The sequence below is a fragment of the Myotis myotis genome, unplaced genomic scaffold (genome assembly GCF_014108235.1).
Source record: "Myotis myotis isolate mMyoMyo1 unplaced genomic scaffold, mMyoMyo1.p scaffold_m19_p_1, whole genome shotgun sequence".
NCBI classification, from domain to species: domain Eukaryota; kingdom Metazoa; phylum Chordata; class Mammalia; order Chiroptera; family Vespertilionidae; genus Myotis; species Myotis myotis.
In genome coordinates this window covers 161277343-161293905 of record NW_023416313.1, presented here as the reverse complement: position 1 = coordinate 161293905, position 16563 = coordinate 161277343, and the positions used below count along the sequence as shown (strand labels likewise).

The window sequence follows — 16563 nt, the reverse complement described above, 5'->3', positions numbered from 1 at the left end:
CTGCCCATTAACATAGGTCTTTTCTAAAGATTACCTTGCTTGGGGACCAGTAGCCTTCCTACAACCTGTCTTAATTAAGGCCACCTTATAATTTTTCCTTCTCTTTTAGAGCAAATAAAGAGAAGTGCATTTCCTAAAAGTTGGGGAAATAGAAATTGTAAATATACCACAGTTGGGAGAAAAATGGTGTTATGATTGATTGTATTGATTTACTTTTATTGAAGTGGGTATTTTAAATTTAAGAAAAATAAAATTTTTAACTATACATGTCAAGAGTACTAACTAATATAAAGCATTTTTAAACTCTGAAATATTTTCATACCACATTTTCTTGCCTTATCCTCACAAGTCCCTTAAAATGTTTTGTAGATTTACAATTTAGTGTTTTGCCACTAAGGAGTTCTTGGAGTTCCTAGTTTAGAGAAAGTTTTAAGAATAGTTTTTTTTTTAAGCAATAAAAAGGAAGAAAAAAAAAGTATATACTTAAAAAAAAAAAAAGAATAGTTTTATTGAGAATTCTGTTTGAGATAAAATAATTCTTGTAGCTTCTATTCTACCTTTTATTTTATAGGTGTTTTATTACCAGGATGTTAAGTGCAGAGAAGAAATGTATGATAAAGATATCATCATGCTTCAGGTACCTATTTGAATTATTTCTGGTATTTATGTCTTAACCTTCTTTCTTAGATTCATAGTAATAAGAGAAGATGTTGTAATTATTTTTTAAGTTACTTAAATTTTTCTCACTGTTAAAATATGACATCATAGAAGTAAAAGGGACTACTACATTTTCTTCTACAGACTTATTTTATAATTTTTCTGACAGTACTATTGGAAGCAAAATGTTTCTGATTTAATACACACAAACTGTGATGCTCTGTGTCTTTCACAGATTGGTGCATCTTTAATGGATCCCAACAAGTTCTTATTACTGATACTTCAGAGGTATGAACTTGCTGATGCTTTTAAAAAGACCATATCTACAAATGACCAGGTAAGCAACAGAAACTGAGATGTGAAATAATTCCAAATAAAATGTTATTGTTAACTATTTTAATCATATTTAGTATTGGTATTTTTTATCTGTATCTGCAAAAATCACACATACAGGTAACATATATATATATATATATATATATATATATATATATATATATATATATATACATCTACAGATACATACATATACTCTTACATATATATTCACATATACTCTTTTACTCTGCAAAAATTAGAACATATAGATTTTTTTAAATGAAGAAAAAGATCACATGAAACACTACATCCTAGAATTGATCACTTTTTTAAAAAAATATATTTTATTGATTTTTTACAGAGAAGAAGGGAGAGGGATAGAGAGTTTGAGAGAGAAACATCGATCAGCTGCCTCCTGCACACCCCCTACTGGGGATATGCCCACAACCAAGACACATGCCCTTGACTGGAATCAAACCCGGGACCCTTCAGTCTGCAGGCCGACGCTCTATACCAGCCGTGGGCAAACTACGGCCCGCGGGCTGGATCCGGCCCGTTTGAAATGAATAAAACTAAAAAAAAAAAAAAAGACCGTACCCTTTTATGTAATGATGTTTACTTTGAATTTATATTAGTTCACACAAACACTCCATCCATGCTTTTGTTCCGGCCCTCCGGTCCAGTTTAAGAACCCATTGTGGCCCTCGAGTCAAAAAGTTTGCCCACCCCTGCTCTATACACTGAGCCAAACTGGTCAGGGCAAATTGATCACTTTTAAAGTTTTGGTGTCTTGTTTGTTTAAAACAAAAATTGGATCATTTTGTATGTGCTATTTTATAACTTGCTTTCTGTACTTAATAAAATATTGCAATGGGCCTTTTCTTTTTACTAAATAAATATACAACTATATCATTTTTTTACATCATCATTTTTAATGGTGGTGTATGAATGCATTATACTTTAGTCCAGTGATTTTCAACTGGTGTGCTGCAAGAATTTTTAAAACATGTAATACCTGACCTGACTATTTTGTCAGGGACACTGACTTCTTTTCCCTTACATTGTCAAATAAAAAAATGACAACAGCCAACACAACAATAGCCATCTGGTGTAAATGTTCTGTCTTGAACCATAAATATATAGATCATATAATAGAGTTGCATATTATTGGTCATGTCACATAATAAGGTTGCATGTGATTGGTTAATTCTTGGTACCAGAAATCCTTATATACAACTATAGGTACCTGATTTTTTTTAAATTCATTTTGGAGTAAAAAAATAGATAATTACTATTATTTATTATTATTTTTAAATCCTACAAAATTATACCTAATTTTTTGTCAGATAGGCAAAAAACATATATTTTTATTGTACCACAGAATATTAGTAATTCTTTTATGTGTGCTATGAGATGAAAAAGGTTCAAAATTGCTATTTTAGTTCCTTATTGCTGAAGAGGTTTTTTTTAGGTTTAAACACTTGCCTAACTATTATTATTACTAGAGGCCCGGTGCACAAATTCGTGCACGGGTGGGGTCCCTCAGCCTGGCTAGCGATCGTTACTGATCAGGGCTGATTAGGGGTGGGGGTGAGGGAGACGGGCGGCCGAGGGAGAGACAGTGCGAGGTTGGCTGGCCATGGGAGGTTGGCCATAGGAGCACACTGACCACCAGAGGGCAGCTCCTGCGTTGAGTGTCTGCCCCCTAGTGGTCAGTGTGTGTCATAGTGACCAGTTGACCAGTTGTTCAGGTGTTTGATTGCTTAGGCTTTTATATATATAGATATAGATTATTTTTTTTAGTCCTCACCCGAGGATATTTTTCCATTGATTTTTAGAGAGAGTGGAAGAGAGAGGGAAAGACAGAGAGAAACATCAATGTGAGAGAAACACATCGATTGGTTGCCTCCTGCATGTACCCTAACCAGAGCCTAGGCTGGGGAGAAGCCTCCAACCAAGGTACATGCACTTGACCGGAATCGAACCTGGGACCCTTTGGTCCACAGGCTGATGTTCTATCCACTGAGTCAAACCAGCTAGGGCTTAAGATAAATTATTTGAAGTAGATTTGCTGGACAAAACAATGTGCTTTTTATTTTTTTTAAATTTTTTATTGCGCTGGCCATTTTGCTTAGTGGGTAGAGCATCGGCCTGTGGACTGAAATGTCCCAGGTTCGATTCCAGTCAAGGGCATATGCCTGGGTTGCAGGCTAAATCCCCAATGTGAGGCGTGCAGGAGGCATCCAATCAAAGGTTCTCTATCATCATGGATGTTTCTTTTCTATCTCTCTCTATGTCTCTTCCTCTCTGAAATCAATACAAATATATTTAAAAATTTTTCTTTATTAATTTTAGAAAGAGAGGAAGGAAGAGAAGAGTAAGTGAAAGACAGACAGATAGATGTCCGTTTGTTATTCCACTTGTTTATGCATTCATTAGTTGATTTTTTCCCCCCTAAATATCTTTTTATTGATTTCAGAGAGGAAGGGACAGGGAGAGAGATAGAAACATCAATATTGAGAGAGAATCATTGATTGGCCCTCCTCCTCCACACCCCTTACTGGGGATCAAGTCTGCAACCTGGGCATATGCGCTGACCAGGAATCCAACCACCATCTCCTGATTCATAGGTCGACACTCAACCACGGAGCCACACTGGCTGGGCCATTGGTTGATTCTTATATGTGCCCTGACTGTAGATCAAACCCAGACCTTGGCATATTGGGACGATGCTGTAACTAGCTGAGCTATCTGGTCAGGGCTAGTGGATGCTTTTTCTTAAGATTCCTCATGTATATTGTCAAATTGCTTTCAGGAAAGTTACTTTGATTTAAGATTTCTCTAGCAGTACATCTGTAGTAGCATTTAAAAAATTTTTTTGGCCTTTCTAAATTGTGTTTATTGAAGCATATATTTAGATGATCTGAATTACCTTTTAACACCACACTGCACATTATTTGGCACCCACCAGAAACAAGCTGTCAAACAACCTCAAAATGTGAGCTACCTTTGAAAATGAAAAACAATAACAATAATGAAAAAAAAAGAAAACCTGTGTGTGGCGAATAAATATGAATTTCAAAAATGATACCACAAAATAGCATACTTAAATTACATATAAATTAAGCTAAACTTGGTGAAATAGTAATTGGTTCCTTTTTATTTTAACAATAACTGCAATTCTTTGTGAGCCCAGAGGCCAAGTTGAGTGAAAGTAGGTACTTAAACAGAAAATAAATTTCCACAATTTTTGTTGATGAAATTAAAAATACCCTATATAATAAAAGGCTAAATGCAAATCGACCTAACAGCAGAACAACCAGTCACTATGATGTGCACTGACCACCAGGGGGCAGACACTCAATGCAGGAGCTGCCCCCTGGTGGTCAGTGCGCTCCCACAGTGGGAGCACCATTCAGCCTGAAGCCAGGCTCATGGCTGGCGAGCGCAGTGGTAGTGGTGGCAGTGCTAAGGATGTCTGACTGCCAGCAGGGAGCAGGCCTACGCTGTCAGTTGGACATCCCCCTAGGACTCCCAGACTGTAAGAAGGCACAGGCCAGGCTGAGGGACTCCCCTCCTCTGAGTACACGAATTTCATGCACTGGGCCGCTAGTAATAATAATAATTGAGTTTTGTAGTATAAGTCTACTAAGGAAGAGAATGGATTTTGTTGTTATATTATGTTACTTAATTGAGGCTCAACACTCGTGTTCCATACAGTTGATTGCTCATGTTCTTTTGTAAAAAATCATTCCTAGCTGTTTGGGCCATATAAAAATAGGCTTTGGGGTGGATTTTGCCCACTGGCTATAGATTGCTCATCACTGGGTTAGATGATTGGGAGAAGACCAGCAAATCACTCTCCACAAAAGAGCAAGTAATAGATAACCAGTCATATCCCTTGGTTACCACTTTGCATATGTTGTTACTGGATCCTTGTACTGGAGAAGCTGGCACTGGTATTTTTAATTTTGTTGATCTTATAGATGAAAGGTGGTGTTTCATTTTCATTTGTAATTTTTAATTATCAGTGAGGTGACTATGTTTTCATAATTATTGGCTTTTCTCCCCTTTTGTAGTGAATTATCTGTTCCTGTCCTTTGCCCTTTTTCTGTTTTTGTAAGTTCCTTATTTAATAAGGATATTAATTATTTATTTATTGTATTTGCTACATTTTTCAGTTTATAATTTGTCTCATGGAGTTTTCTCACATCTTCATTGTTTTAATATTTGATAACAACTTATAAAGTAGCTCTTGACTACTTTGAATTTATAAATCACATTATTTTATTCTTTCAGATTAGAAGTCACTTGCAAAGGGCCATGTATTAGATATAAAATACAAAGCTAATTTTTATACTTAGTGAAAATAAATGTTTTATACTTAGTGAAAATAAATAAATAATTTTCAATAGTGCTTAATGAGAACTGTGTTATGGAAAGGTACTCTCACCATAATTGTTAAGTATCTATTTGAAGCTACTGCCTCACCAACCCAGGTAAGAAGGAAGCCTGTAGTAGAGGAAAAGTTAAAGGTTAGAACTAGTTTGTTGACTTAAGTTTATGAAGGAAATAAGTAACACAATAATAGTATTTAGCAGTTATTTATCTATTTCTTGTTACATGCCAGATATTATGAACCTTTTTGAATTTGATGTCAAAAAGAGAATTATTCACCTCATAATTTTCTGTTGCTGTGGTTGAAAGAAAATACTGGACTTAGAGGGACCATGAGTCTGATGCAGAAATATATGTTTTGTGGAGGGTTTTGGTTCTTATACAACTAATTTATTGTTTTTTGATTCTATAGGATTTGATTAAACAATATAATACATTAATAGAAGAAATGCTTCAAATCCTCATCTATATTGTGGGTAAGATTAAAACATGTTTTGAAATAGCATATGGGTTGGGTTACTTTTTAAAGAGAACATTAATAAGAGCTATAATTTACCACTTTACTCATCTCCCAAATATAGCTTAGAATGTATAGTAATGTGATTAATATGTTTAGAAACCCACCTTTTAGAAAAACACAGCTATTACATCTTTCTAATATCTAATTTGTAATTGTTTGGACTTTTTTATAGAGATCTGGGATATTTATCTTAGAAATGTAGGTGAAAAATAACTGTTGAATGCCGAAAATTTTCTATAGATATGAAATTTCATTGTAACATAGGTCTAAGTAAAATATATTTTTATTGTGTCATTCTATTAAATTACTTGGTGCAAATATTGGCCACACTTACTTTTGTATGTTCTGTTTTATAGACTCTGTTGATTTTACCAGCTAAGGAAAAGTCCTTAACTTCTCATTCTGGCTCTTGTTTCTTACTTTAGTGCAGCAGACTCTGTTTTGTCTTAATAGTTCCTGGTGATTCTAGCCAGTAGCTAAATCTGAAAACATGCGTTCATTTTATTGGTTTGTTAGAGCTAGTTGCTAGACTAGCTGCTTTATCTCAGCAGGAAGTGTAGTAAGCCTTTACTGCTAAGTGATATGTAAATCTTTCAGGTACTAATAACCCTTCTTGTCCAGAATATTCCATAGGAAACTGATGAAAAAAATGGACAAATTAAAATGTGTAAAAGATTTTTAAAGTTAATGATATACTTTATTAGGTTATAAAAACTTGAGGGGAATTTTTGTATTCTTGGAATGCTTTAAAAAATTCTAATACTATACTATATTTTTGCTGTTTTATATTTTTACTAATTTATTATTGCTCCTATTTTGCTTTTATTATTTTTAGTCAAATCTATTGGGGTTTTTTCTCCTATGTGATTTGATTTTTAGTTAATACTTGCTATATTCCTAAATTCATTAATTTCAGGAGTTAACATTTTTTAAAAAGCATATAAAATCTCTGATCTTATAATGGAGAAAACATTAAAAGTAGAAAAAGATTCAGATTAGGAATCAAAAGATATAGTCTTGGCCTTGTTGTCAACTATAAAGAGCATGCCATTTACATTCTTTGAGTCTCAAATTCGTGATTTGTAAAGTGAAGGTAATCTATATGATTTCGATAATTCCTTTTAGCACTAAAATTCTAGGGGATACTGTTTTTGGTGAAAAAAATAAAATTACAAGGTGCTTTACAGATATAAAAAGGATTAAGTCTGTGGGAAATGAATTCATTTAACAAAAAGTCTTTCTCTGGCTAATTTGTAGAATTCATCAATTCTCTTAGACAAAGGGTTACTGTCTTTTTAATAACCTTCTTGTAGGTATCATTGGACTTTTTACACGTTATAGTATTGAAAATCAGTGGTGACATATGGCCAGATATTGTAAGCCTTCTTGAGGCAATGGGAATTAGATGCTATTAACACCAATGAAGTTCTTGTTAATTTAAGTATTTTCTCTCCATTTGGTAGTTTATTGAGATTCAAAATGGAAACCTGATCATGTGGGCATTTTAGCAACACCACTCATTCCTGATACATATTACTGTTTTGTCATTTAATTTATAAAGACATTTTTAAGTATTTTGTTTTTCAGTTTTCACTTTGTTCTTTCATAAATAACAAAGACAAAATTGAGGAAGATCTTGAAAGAAAAGCTATTATTCATTGATGGCCACTGCACATTCAATGCCATCTGCCTTGTTTTCTGGATTAGAAACACATGCTAATTTAATAGAAGGGCCTTGTTTATAATGTGTGAGTATGTGTATGTATATGTATGTGTGTGTGCAAAAGAAAGAGAAGGGCTGTGTTCTTTAGATCTCGTCATTTTTCTTCCTCCTTCTTTCAGCATATAGACTTTTGTTCAGTTTTAGGAACATGTCTAATAATTTTCAGTCCCTCTCTCATGGACTTAATTTAATGCAATGTTCTGTCTATAAGTGCTCCTGGTGGGAAGAGATTTAAATAGAAAGCAATTAATTGTTTTACTTTTTTTCTCATTGTCTGTTTTAGGCGAGCGTTATGTACCTGGAGTGGGAAATGTGACCAAAGAAGAGGTCACAATGAGAGAAATTATTCACTTGCTTTGTATTGAACCCATGCCACACAGTGCCATTGCCAGAAATTTACCTGAGAATGTAAGACCAATTTTGTTTTTTACTTCATTCACCTCAAGATGGGATGGATAGTTATTTCTTTTTCTCTAATTGGAAACTACTGCAAAGTTTTAGGAAAATTTGTTTAGCAAATTCTTCTGATGTAAAACCATCACCATTCATTCTTTTTTTAAAATATTTTTTATTGATTTTTTACAGAGAGGAAGGGAGAGGGATAGAGAGTTAGAAACATCCATCAGCCGCCTCCTGCACACCTCCCACTGGGGATGTGCCCCCAACCAAGGTACATGCCCTTGACCGGAATCGAACCTGGGACCCTTCAGTCTGCAGGCCGACGCTCTATCCACTGAGCCAAACCGGTCAGGGTACCATTCATTCTTTAGTGGTATAAATTTTAAGTCTGGGCTTTGGGACATTAGGAAACATTTTAGAAACATTCTGGCTATTTAGGAGACATTTTAGAGCAAGAAACTCCTTGACCTTTTGTTTACTTTAAAATAAGACTTTTTCAGAGGAAAGGTGCGGGTGGGGGGGGGTGGGGGGCGGTAGGCGGGCTACCTAAAATATTTGGGTGGGTGTTAGTTTGAGTCTTCTGAGAAGCAGATGTCAAGACAAAACATTTAAGATTTTATTAGGAACAATGCCTAGGAGAGAAAATGGTGAGGAAGCTGGTTAAGGCTGGTAGGGAGCCATCAGACTGTGATACAAGTCTGACTCCAGATGGAAGGAAGGAAGGAAGGTTAGATAGATGCATGGTAGATTGCTGGTGCCCTACGCAATGTTTCATTCCTCCCAGAGTGGGCCTGTATTAATAACTGTAGTCCATCTAATTGGAGGTCTGGGATGCATTTTAATGTCTGCCATGGGTGATATTTATGTTTTTGTAAATACTGATATTTAAGTATAGTTTTAAAGATTATGAGTCTCATATATTTCCCCTTGAGATTTAATTATGAATTAGAACAATGATTCTTAAAAGAGAATTAGAATTATCTGTACTATTAGGGCTTTCCAGAGAAGTAGAATAGAGATAACTTTTGACTATTGGTTACCCTTTTACCCCCAATTTGTATCTTTTTATTTATATCTTTTTCCAGTTTCACTTTTTAAAAAATTAATTTATTTTCCAATTACAGTTGACATATAATATTGTTAGTTTCAGTTATTCAACATAGAGAGATTAGACACTTATATACCTTACAAAGTGACCACCCTGATAAGTTTAGTTCCTGTTAACTCATTCTTAAACTGTAACCATTTGGCATGTCACTTGTATAATTTTTGGATATCCTTTCACCAATTTTATAATTATGAATGCATTTTAAAATCAACTTACTTACATTTTCCTTAGCATCTTTCTAAGCAATAATATCAGTGAAATAGTAGGCTTGATGTTCTGGATTATTATTTTTTTAATACATATTACAGTAAGTGAATAATTATTCAAAATTTAAAAAATATGTGTGTGCCACTTAAAGTAATTTCACATACTGCTAGTAATATATATATCATCCTATCTAATAAAAGAGAAGCATGGTAATTGGCGTACAACCACTACCCTTCCCATTGGCTAATCAGGGCGATATGCAGATTAACTGCCAGCCAAGATGGCGGCCGGCAGCCAGGCAGCTTAAACTGAACATGAGGCTTGCTTGCTTCAGTGACGGAGGACTGCAACGTTCCCCGCCTGCCTTGCCGGCCTCTGAGCTTGCAGTTTAAAAAACATTGTAACAAATATAGAAGCTAAACAAAACCCCAGAAATCAGCTTTCAGAGAGCTGGGATCTCAGAGCTGGAGTTGATAGAGAGTTTCGATTATAGAACCAAAACAAACCAGATACCTGTTTTCAGCAGCTGAGGCCTCAGAGCTGGAGCCAAGCCTCAGAGCTAAAGCTGGCCCAGATTAAAAAAAAGAAAAGAAAAAAAGGAGCAGTTGGGAGCTTCAGTCACCCCCAGCCTGAAAACAGCCCTCAGCCCCTCACCCAGACTGGCCAGGCACCCCAGTGGGGACCCCACCCTGAAGGGTGTGTGACCAGCTGCAAACAGCCATCATCCCCTCATCCAGGCTGGCCAGGCACCCCAGTGGGGACCCCCACCCTGATCCAGGACACCCTTCAAGGCAAACCAGCCAGCCCCACCCATGCACCAGGCCTCTACCCTATATAGTAAAAGGGTAATATGCCTCCCAGCACCGGGATCAGCATGACAGGGGGCAGTGCCCAAACCCCCTGATCGCCCTGCGGCTCTGTGTGTGACAGGGGGCGGGGCCACAACCTCCCTATCCGCCCTGCTCTGTTCGTGACAGGGGAAGGCGCCCCAACCCCCTGATCAGCCCTGCTCTGTGCCTGATAGGGGGGAGCTCCCCAACCCCCTGATCGCCCTGCGGCTCTGTGCGTGACAGAGTGCGGCGCCTCAACTCCCTGATTGGCCCTGCTCTGTGTGTGTCAGGGTGTGGCGCCGCAACCCCCCCACCCCCCACGGGCCGTGCCCTGAGTGTGAGATTGGCAGCGCCTCAACCCCCTGATCGGCCCTGCTCTGTGCGTGACGGGGCAGTGCCCCAACCCCCTGATTGGCCCTGCTCTGTGCATGACGGGGTGGCGCCGCAACCTCCCCATCAACCCTGCCTTGAGTGTGACAGGGGACGGTGCCCCAACCCCCCAATCGGCCCTACCCTGAGCGTGACTGAGGGTGGCATCACAACCTCCCAATCGCCCTGCTCTGTGCATGACAGGGGGCGGCGCCCCAACTCCCCAATCGGCCCTGCTCTGAGCCTGACCAGGGGCTGCACCTAGGGATTGGGCCTGCCCTCTGCCACCTAGGAGCAGGCCTAAGCCAGCAGTTCGTTATCTCCCCAGGGGTCCCAGACTGCGAGAGGGCACAGGCCGGGCTGAGGGACCCCCCCTCCCCCCCGAGTGCACAAATTTTTGTGCACCAGTCCTCTAGTACTTATAATAAAAGAAAATGCTTCAGGTATACCTAACTTTTTACTGCTTACCCCAAGTACAATTTTTTAAAGGAGTCTTCCTTAATTTTTGCAAGACTATAGGAATCTATGATAGTTTACTGTCTTGACTAGGTCCTTTTCCTGATTTTAAATGACTTCATTAAAAAAAAAAATCTTTGTTCAAAGAAAAGTTTCAGGCAATTAGAAAAAATATATATAATTGCAGAAGCCAGACTACATTTGGACACTTGCATATGTGTTTTGCTATAGATCCCATTTATTTTGCTACCTTGATTTTAGCAATTAGTACATCATGGGCATGTGCTTAAATGGTGTGGGTAATGAATGTACTACATAAAGTTCTTTTTCTTTGAACTACCAGTTTTGGGGTGTGTGTGTGTGTGTGTGTTTGTTTGTGTGTGTGTGTGTGTGTGTGTGTATATATACATGCATATGAGGGCAAACTTAGATAAAATTTCTTCCTTAAACAGTTTATACATAGGTCTTACCTCTATTAAGAAATCGTTCCCTCCAAACAAAGTTAATTGTGTTTAGGCCTAATTTTTTATATTGGAAATTGATCTTTTATTTATTGTGTATAAAGTACTTCAGGAATGTTGAAAATGAATTCTACTTCTCAGTAAGAGAAGAAAAAGTCATTATATGAAGGTAAAAATAATAAAAATTATGTTTCAACAGGAAAATAATGAAACCGGCTTAGAGAATGTTATAAACAAAGTAGCCACATTTAAGTAAGTACTTAATGCTTATGCTTATTCTGAGAGTAGGCAATCTTTGGTCTTGTATTTTGGATACTTTGTAGAAGCTCTGAAATTCTTGCTTGAATTCCCAAGAACTAGAATAGAGTGTTAGAAAGAGGACAAGGGGCACACAGTAGGCACGTTAATACATGTTTGTTGAAGAAATGAGTATTTGGGGCAGGTGAATGAGAGATACCCATATGTGTGATATTAAGTGATTTAGTATGTAACAAAGAAACCTTACCCATAGTCTTTCCCATGAACTATGCCAAGACTTATTTATTCTATAAATTTTCATTTTACATATTAATTTTAGACTTTTCTAGTAGGTTTATTTTTGTGTTTGTTTGTTTTTAAAAAGAATTGTATATTTACTGACCTTGAGGCAAATTCAATACACAACCAATTTTAAATTTACATATTTTAATTCAATTTTGAAGTGTTTTCTCACACACACATAAATTGGCATGCAGTAGTTGTCCTAAGGCAGCGATTTTCAATGGATGTGCTGCAAGAATTTTCAAAACATGCAATACCTATTTATTTAGGGGCACTGACCTCTTTTCCCTCTTGTCTAGTAAAAAATGACAACAGCCAACACAGCAATAGCTGTCTGATGTAAATGAATCAAAATAATGCTATTTTTTTGTCAGATTGGCAAAAGTATATTTTTTAGTGTGCTGCCAAATTTTAGCAATTATTTTATGTGTGCCATGAGCTGAAAAAGGTTGAAAATCTCTATCCTAAGGTAAAACACAGTCATCTTAAATGGTTGCAAGTATTTTCACCCAAATTTGAAAAATTGTTTATCCTGAACATGAAAATCTCTAGTAGATTTAAAACAGTATTTTATGTGTTGGCCGATATAGTCAGTCAGTTGAGTGTCATCCCATCCCATGCACCAAAAGGTTGCCGTTTTGATTCCTAGTCAGGGCATATACCCAGCTTGTGTATTCGAGGTGCATACAGGAGGCAACCAATTGATGTTTCTTTCTCACATCAATGTTCTTCTCTCTCCCCCTCTCTACCATTTTTAGATTTGACCTTAGATAACACAATGTGCTTTAGTTAAACAGACAACCTTTAGGTTTCAGAGGCTAAAAAAGAATCCTTAGGAACTTAAAAAGGTCATGGAATCAATTATAGGTCGTATAAAATAAACTTCCTTAGATTTGTTTGAATTTCATAATTATGAAATACAGGTTAGCCGTTATCAGGACTTTGAGCATACAGTGTATGTTTTTAGTTTTAATATTGGAATGAATTTGTCATTTCAGTTTAAGCCAGCTGAGTGAGATATAATTATGGTTTTTTTCTGCTAGATTTTGACTTTTTGATTACTTTTTAGGTTCTTATTTTGTCTGTATTCTATTCTTCAAGACAACTGCAGTTCATCTCTGTATTTTTTATTTATTTAGGAAACCAGGTGTATCAGGCCATGGAGTTTATGAACTAAAAGATGAATCATTGAAAGACTTCAATATGTACTTTTATCATTACTCCAAAACACAGCATAGCAAGGTAGGAAAAGATATCCTCTTCAGAAAATAAACCTAAAATGCTTTTTAACTCCACAGAAAAATTTCTGGAATTTTCTGTAGTTTCATACTCGTTTTTATTAATAGAGGCCATTATTTCATCCAAGAAATTAAAAGGGAATCAATAATGTTATCTAGTGTACAGGTAATATTGAAATTTTCTATATTATACAAGAAAAGGACAATAAGTAAATATTGTTGACTGAAAGAATGGGCACTAAATTCTTGAGGAAGGATATTACCCATTTATTTTGCAGAGACTTTCCTAGTACAACCATTTTGCTTCTGGAACAAGGTAGCATTTTGAATACACACTTCAGTATATAAAATATTTTGGTAGGTTGGTGGAACTTTCTTGCTTCCTTCAAAGTATTCCATTTGTGTCATGCTTGCCAAGCAGTATATTTAAAGATAGACTGTCTTCTTTTTCTTTTTCTTTTTTTTTTTAATATATAGGCTGAACATATGCAGAAGAAAAAGAGAAAACAAGAAAACAAAGATGAAGGTAAAAAGTGAGATTCTGAATTGACTCATTTTGACTATTTCCTGTGCTTTTATTATCAGCTGAGTATATAGTGGTTTGTTTCTTGTTTATTTAGTGTGGGCACCTAATACAAGTGCAAAGAACCCTTTGTTTCTTGTTCACATTTTAAGATATGGCCCACCTCAGTGGTGATATAATTTTAAATTTATAGCAAATGGAGTTTATTTTGGGTGATTGACATAGTGATTTATATTTCTCTTGACATTAATGTTTTTAGTGCTTTAAAGGTAATAAAAATTGTGTTGTTTTCGCATGTAATATATGACTTTGACATTTGCAATTGAGCATGTAGAATAACCCAAATAAAAATGTACCTGTTTGTGTCTTCTGCCATCCATCTCCCTTCTACTATAGCATTACCACCACCACCACCTCCTGAATTCTGTCCTGCTTTCAGCAAAGTGATTAACCTTCTAAATTGTGATATCATGATGTACATTCTCAGGACCATATTTGAGCGGGCATTAGACACAGATTCTAACTTGTGGACTGAAGGGATGCTCCAGATGGTATGTAAACCTCAAATATTACCTGAGTCAGAACCACAACTAGTGCACCTGAGACACAGAGGTCATTAAAAATAGCTTAGGTGTGCCCTGCTGGTGTGGCTCTGTGGTTGAGTATCGACCTATGTACCAGGGAGTCATGGTTCAATTCCTGGTCGGAGCACATGCCTGGGTTGCGGGCTTGATCCTCAGAGTGGGGCGTGCAGCAGGCAGCGGATCAGTGATTCTGTCTCATGATTGATGTTTCTCTCCCTCTCCCTTCCTCTCTGAAATCAATAAAAACATGTTAAAAAAAAAAAAAAGCTTAGGTGTGGCACAGATTTCCTTAGTGACACATCATGTTTTTAGTATCCTTACTTCTGGGAACCATTTATTTATATTATATATATATATATTAGAGGCCTGGTGCACGAAATTCATGCACTCAGGGATGGGGGAGTTCCTCAGCCCTGCCTGCACCCTCTCTCAGTCCAGGAGCCCTTGGGGGATGTCTGACTGAGGAGCAGGCCTAAGCTGGCAGTCGGACATCCTTAGGGCTGCCATGGAGGCAGGAGAGGCTCCTGCCACCACTGCTGCACATGCCAGGTCTGAGCCCAGTTCTGGCTGAGCAGCACTGTCCCTGTGGGAGCACACTGACCACCAGGGGGCAGCTCCTGCATTGAGCATCTTCCACCTGGTGGTCAGTTCGCGTCATAGCAACCGGTTGTTCCGCCATTTGGTTGATTTGCACATTAGCCTTTTATTAATAGGATAGCCTGCTCCTGCTGATAATAAAGTTCCAAATTATTGTGTCATAATTTTCTATATATTTTTTTTATTTCACTTGTATTATGAAGCGACAGTGTAATAAAGACTTGATGACAGACAGATCTAGGCTAAATTTTCTTTTTTTCTTAGCTATTGTTGGCCTGCAGGTTCTAAATGCTGTCTTACTGTATCTGTATCTTAATTTTTGTTATAGCAATGGTAAATAAATGCCAATAAGAAGATTTCATACCATATCAGATATATTTGAAATCAAAGTTAACATTTCTCTTCCTAACTCTCAGTGCTATTCCTAGGAAGTAAGCATTGTTAAAGGTTTGTATCTTCTGGAAATTATTCCACATTAGTGCATATAAGCTTACTTCAATCTTAAAGCTACAGATTCTATTGTAGGCATATCTGTAATGCATTTAACCAGTCTCTTATTAAGAGACATTAGGTTGCTCTTAGGTCTTTGTATAACAGAGAACACTAAAATGAGCATCCTTATATAAATATCTTTGTATAGTTAAGTGAGTGTGTCTATCATACTAATTCCTCGTATACTGGGTCTGTACCTTTACATTTTTTTATAGATATTGTCAAATTGGCTTCCAAAAATGTTACATCGGTTTACTTTCCCATCACCAATGTGGTGAAAAGTACCTGCTTCTCAACACCTTTACCAGTTTTGTATTTTACTAAATGGTAAAAAAAATTTTGCCACTCTTGTAGGGGAAAAACAGGATGATCTTGCTTCACCTTACACTTATTTATTATTAAGTGGGGTTGAACATTTTTCATATGTGTACTTATCATTTCTCTTTCTGTAAACTTCTAGCTTGTAACCTTTGCCCATTTTTACCTATCAGATTGCTTATTTGTATTCATCTGTTTAAAATATATTTACCTGAAGAAGCACAATCATAAAGATCTCCTATATTTCTCCTGTAGGCATTTCATATTCTGGCGTTGGGGTTACTAGAAGAAAAGCAGCAGCTTCAGAAAGCTCCTGAGGAAGAAGTGACCTTTGACTTCTACCACAAGGCTTCAAGTATGTTTTAGGCTGAGCGAAGGATAAGGTGGCCTTTTTGTACTGTCTTCAACCTAGAAGAACAGAATAAGTTTAGATTAGATTTTTATTAAATGCTACCTGATTAAGAGTTTTTTCAAAGCACACTCCAGGCATATTGCTTATAAGACCAAAAGGAGAAAAGCATCTTATTTCTATTTATACACAGGTTTTTTTTTAGATCATTGAAGACATCATAAATCTATTTAGTTTATGGATATATAATAGCTCCCACTTTCATATTTTTGGAGCTTTGGTTCTTATTTAAGTACTTTTACCAAACATGAAACATGTGGAGGAAAGGCAAGAGACAGATCAGTAAGATTAGCTTTCACTTACCAGCCCCAAGGGACAATGAGCAAGAGAGACCCAAAGTAAATTCAAGTTTTGAAGTTGTTTAATTCAGTACTGCGTACTTCCTGTAATTGCAGATTCTTCCATTAAAAACTTAA

At 36.7% G+C, this 16563-nt stretch overlaps 1 protein-coding gene across 6 annotated transcripts in view; it reads left to right on the top strand.

Moving 5' to 3' along the window:
- UBR1 (ubiquitin protein ligase E3 component n-recognin 1) overlaps positions 1-16563 on the top strand; it is a 143504-nt gene that overhangs the window by 61952 nt on the left and 64989 nt on the right. For all 6 annotated transcript variants that reach the window (XR_004966038.1, XM_036299006.1, XM_036299002.1 and 3 more), the window contains 9 exons: positions 572-637; positions 893-994; positions 5786-5849; positions 7900-8024; positions 11646-11698; positions 13126-13228; positions 13702-13750; positions 14144-14298; positions 15994-16093. Coding sequence is in view for 5 of the 6 variants with exons in the window: in XM_036299006.1 (XP_036154899.1) it covers positions 572-637; positions 893-994; positions 5786-5849; positions 7900-8024; positions 11646-11698; positions 13126-13228; positions 13702-13750; positions 14144-14298; positions 15994-16093 (817 nt within the window). In the remaining variant the exon portion in view is untranslated. The remainder of the gene's footprint in view (positions 1-571; positions 638-892; positions 995-5785; positions 5850-7899; positions 8025-11645; positions 11699-13125; positions 13229-13701; positions 13751-14143; positions 14299-15993; positions 16094-16563) is intronic.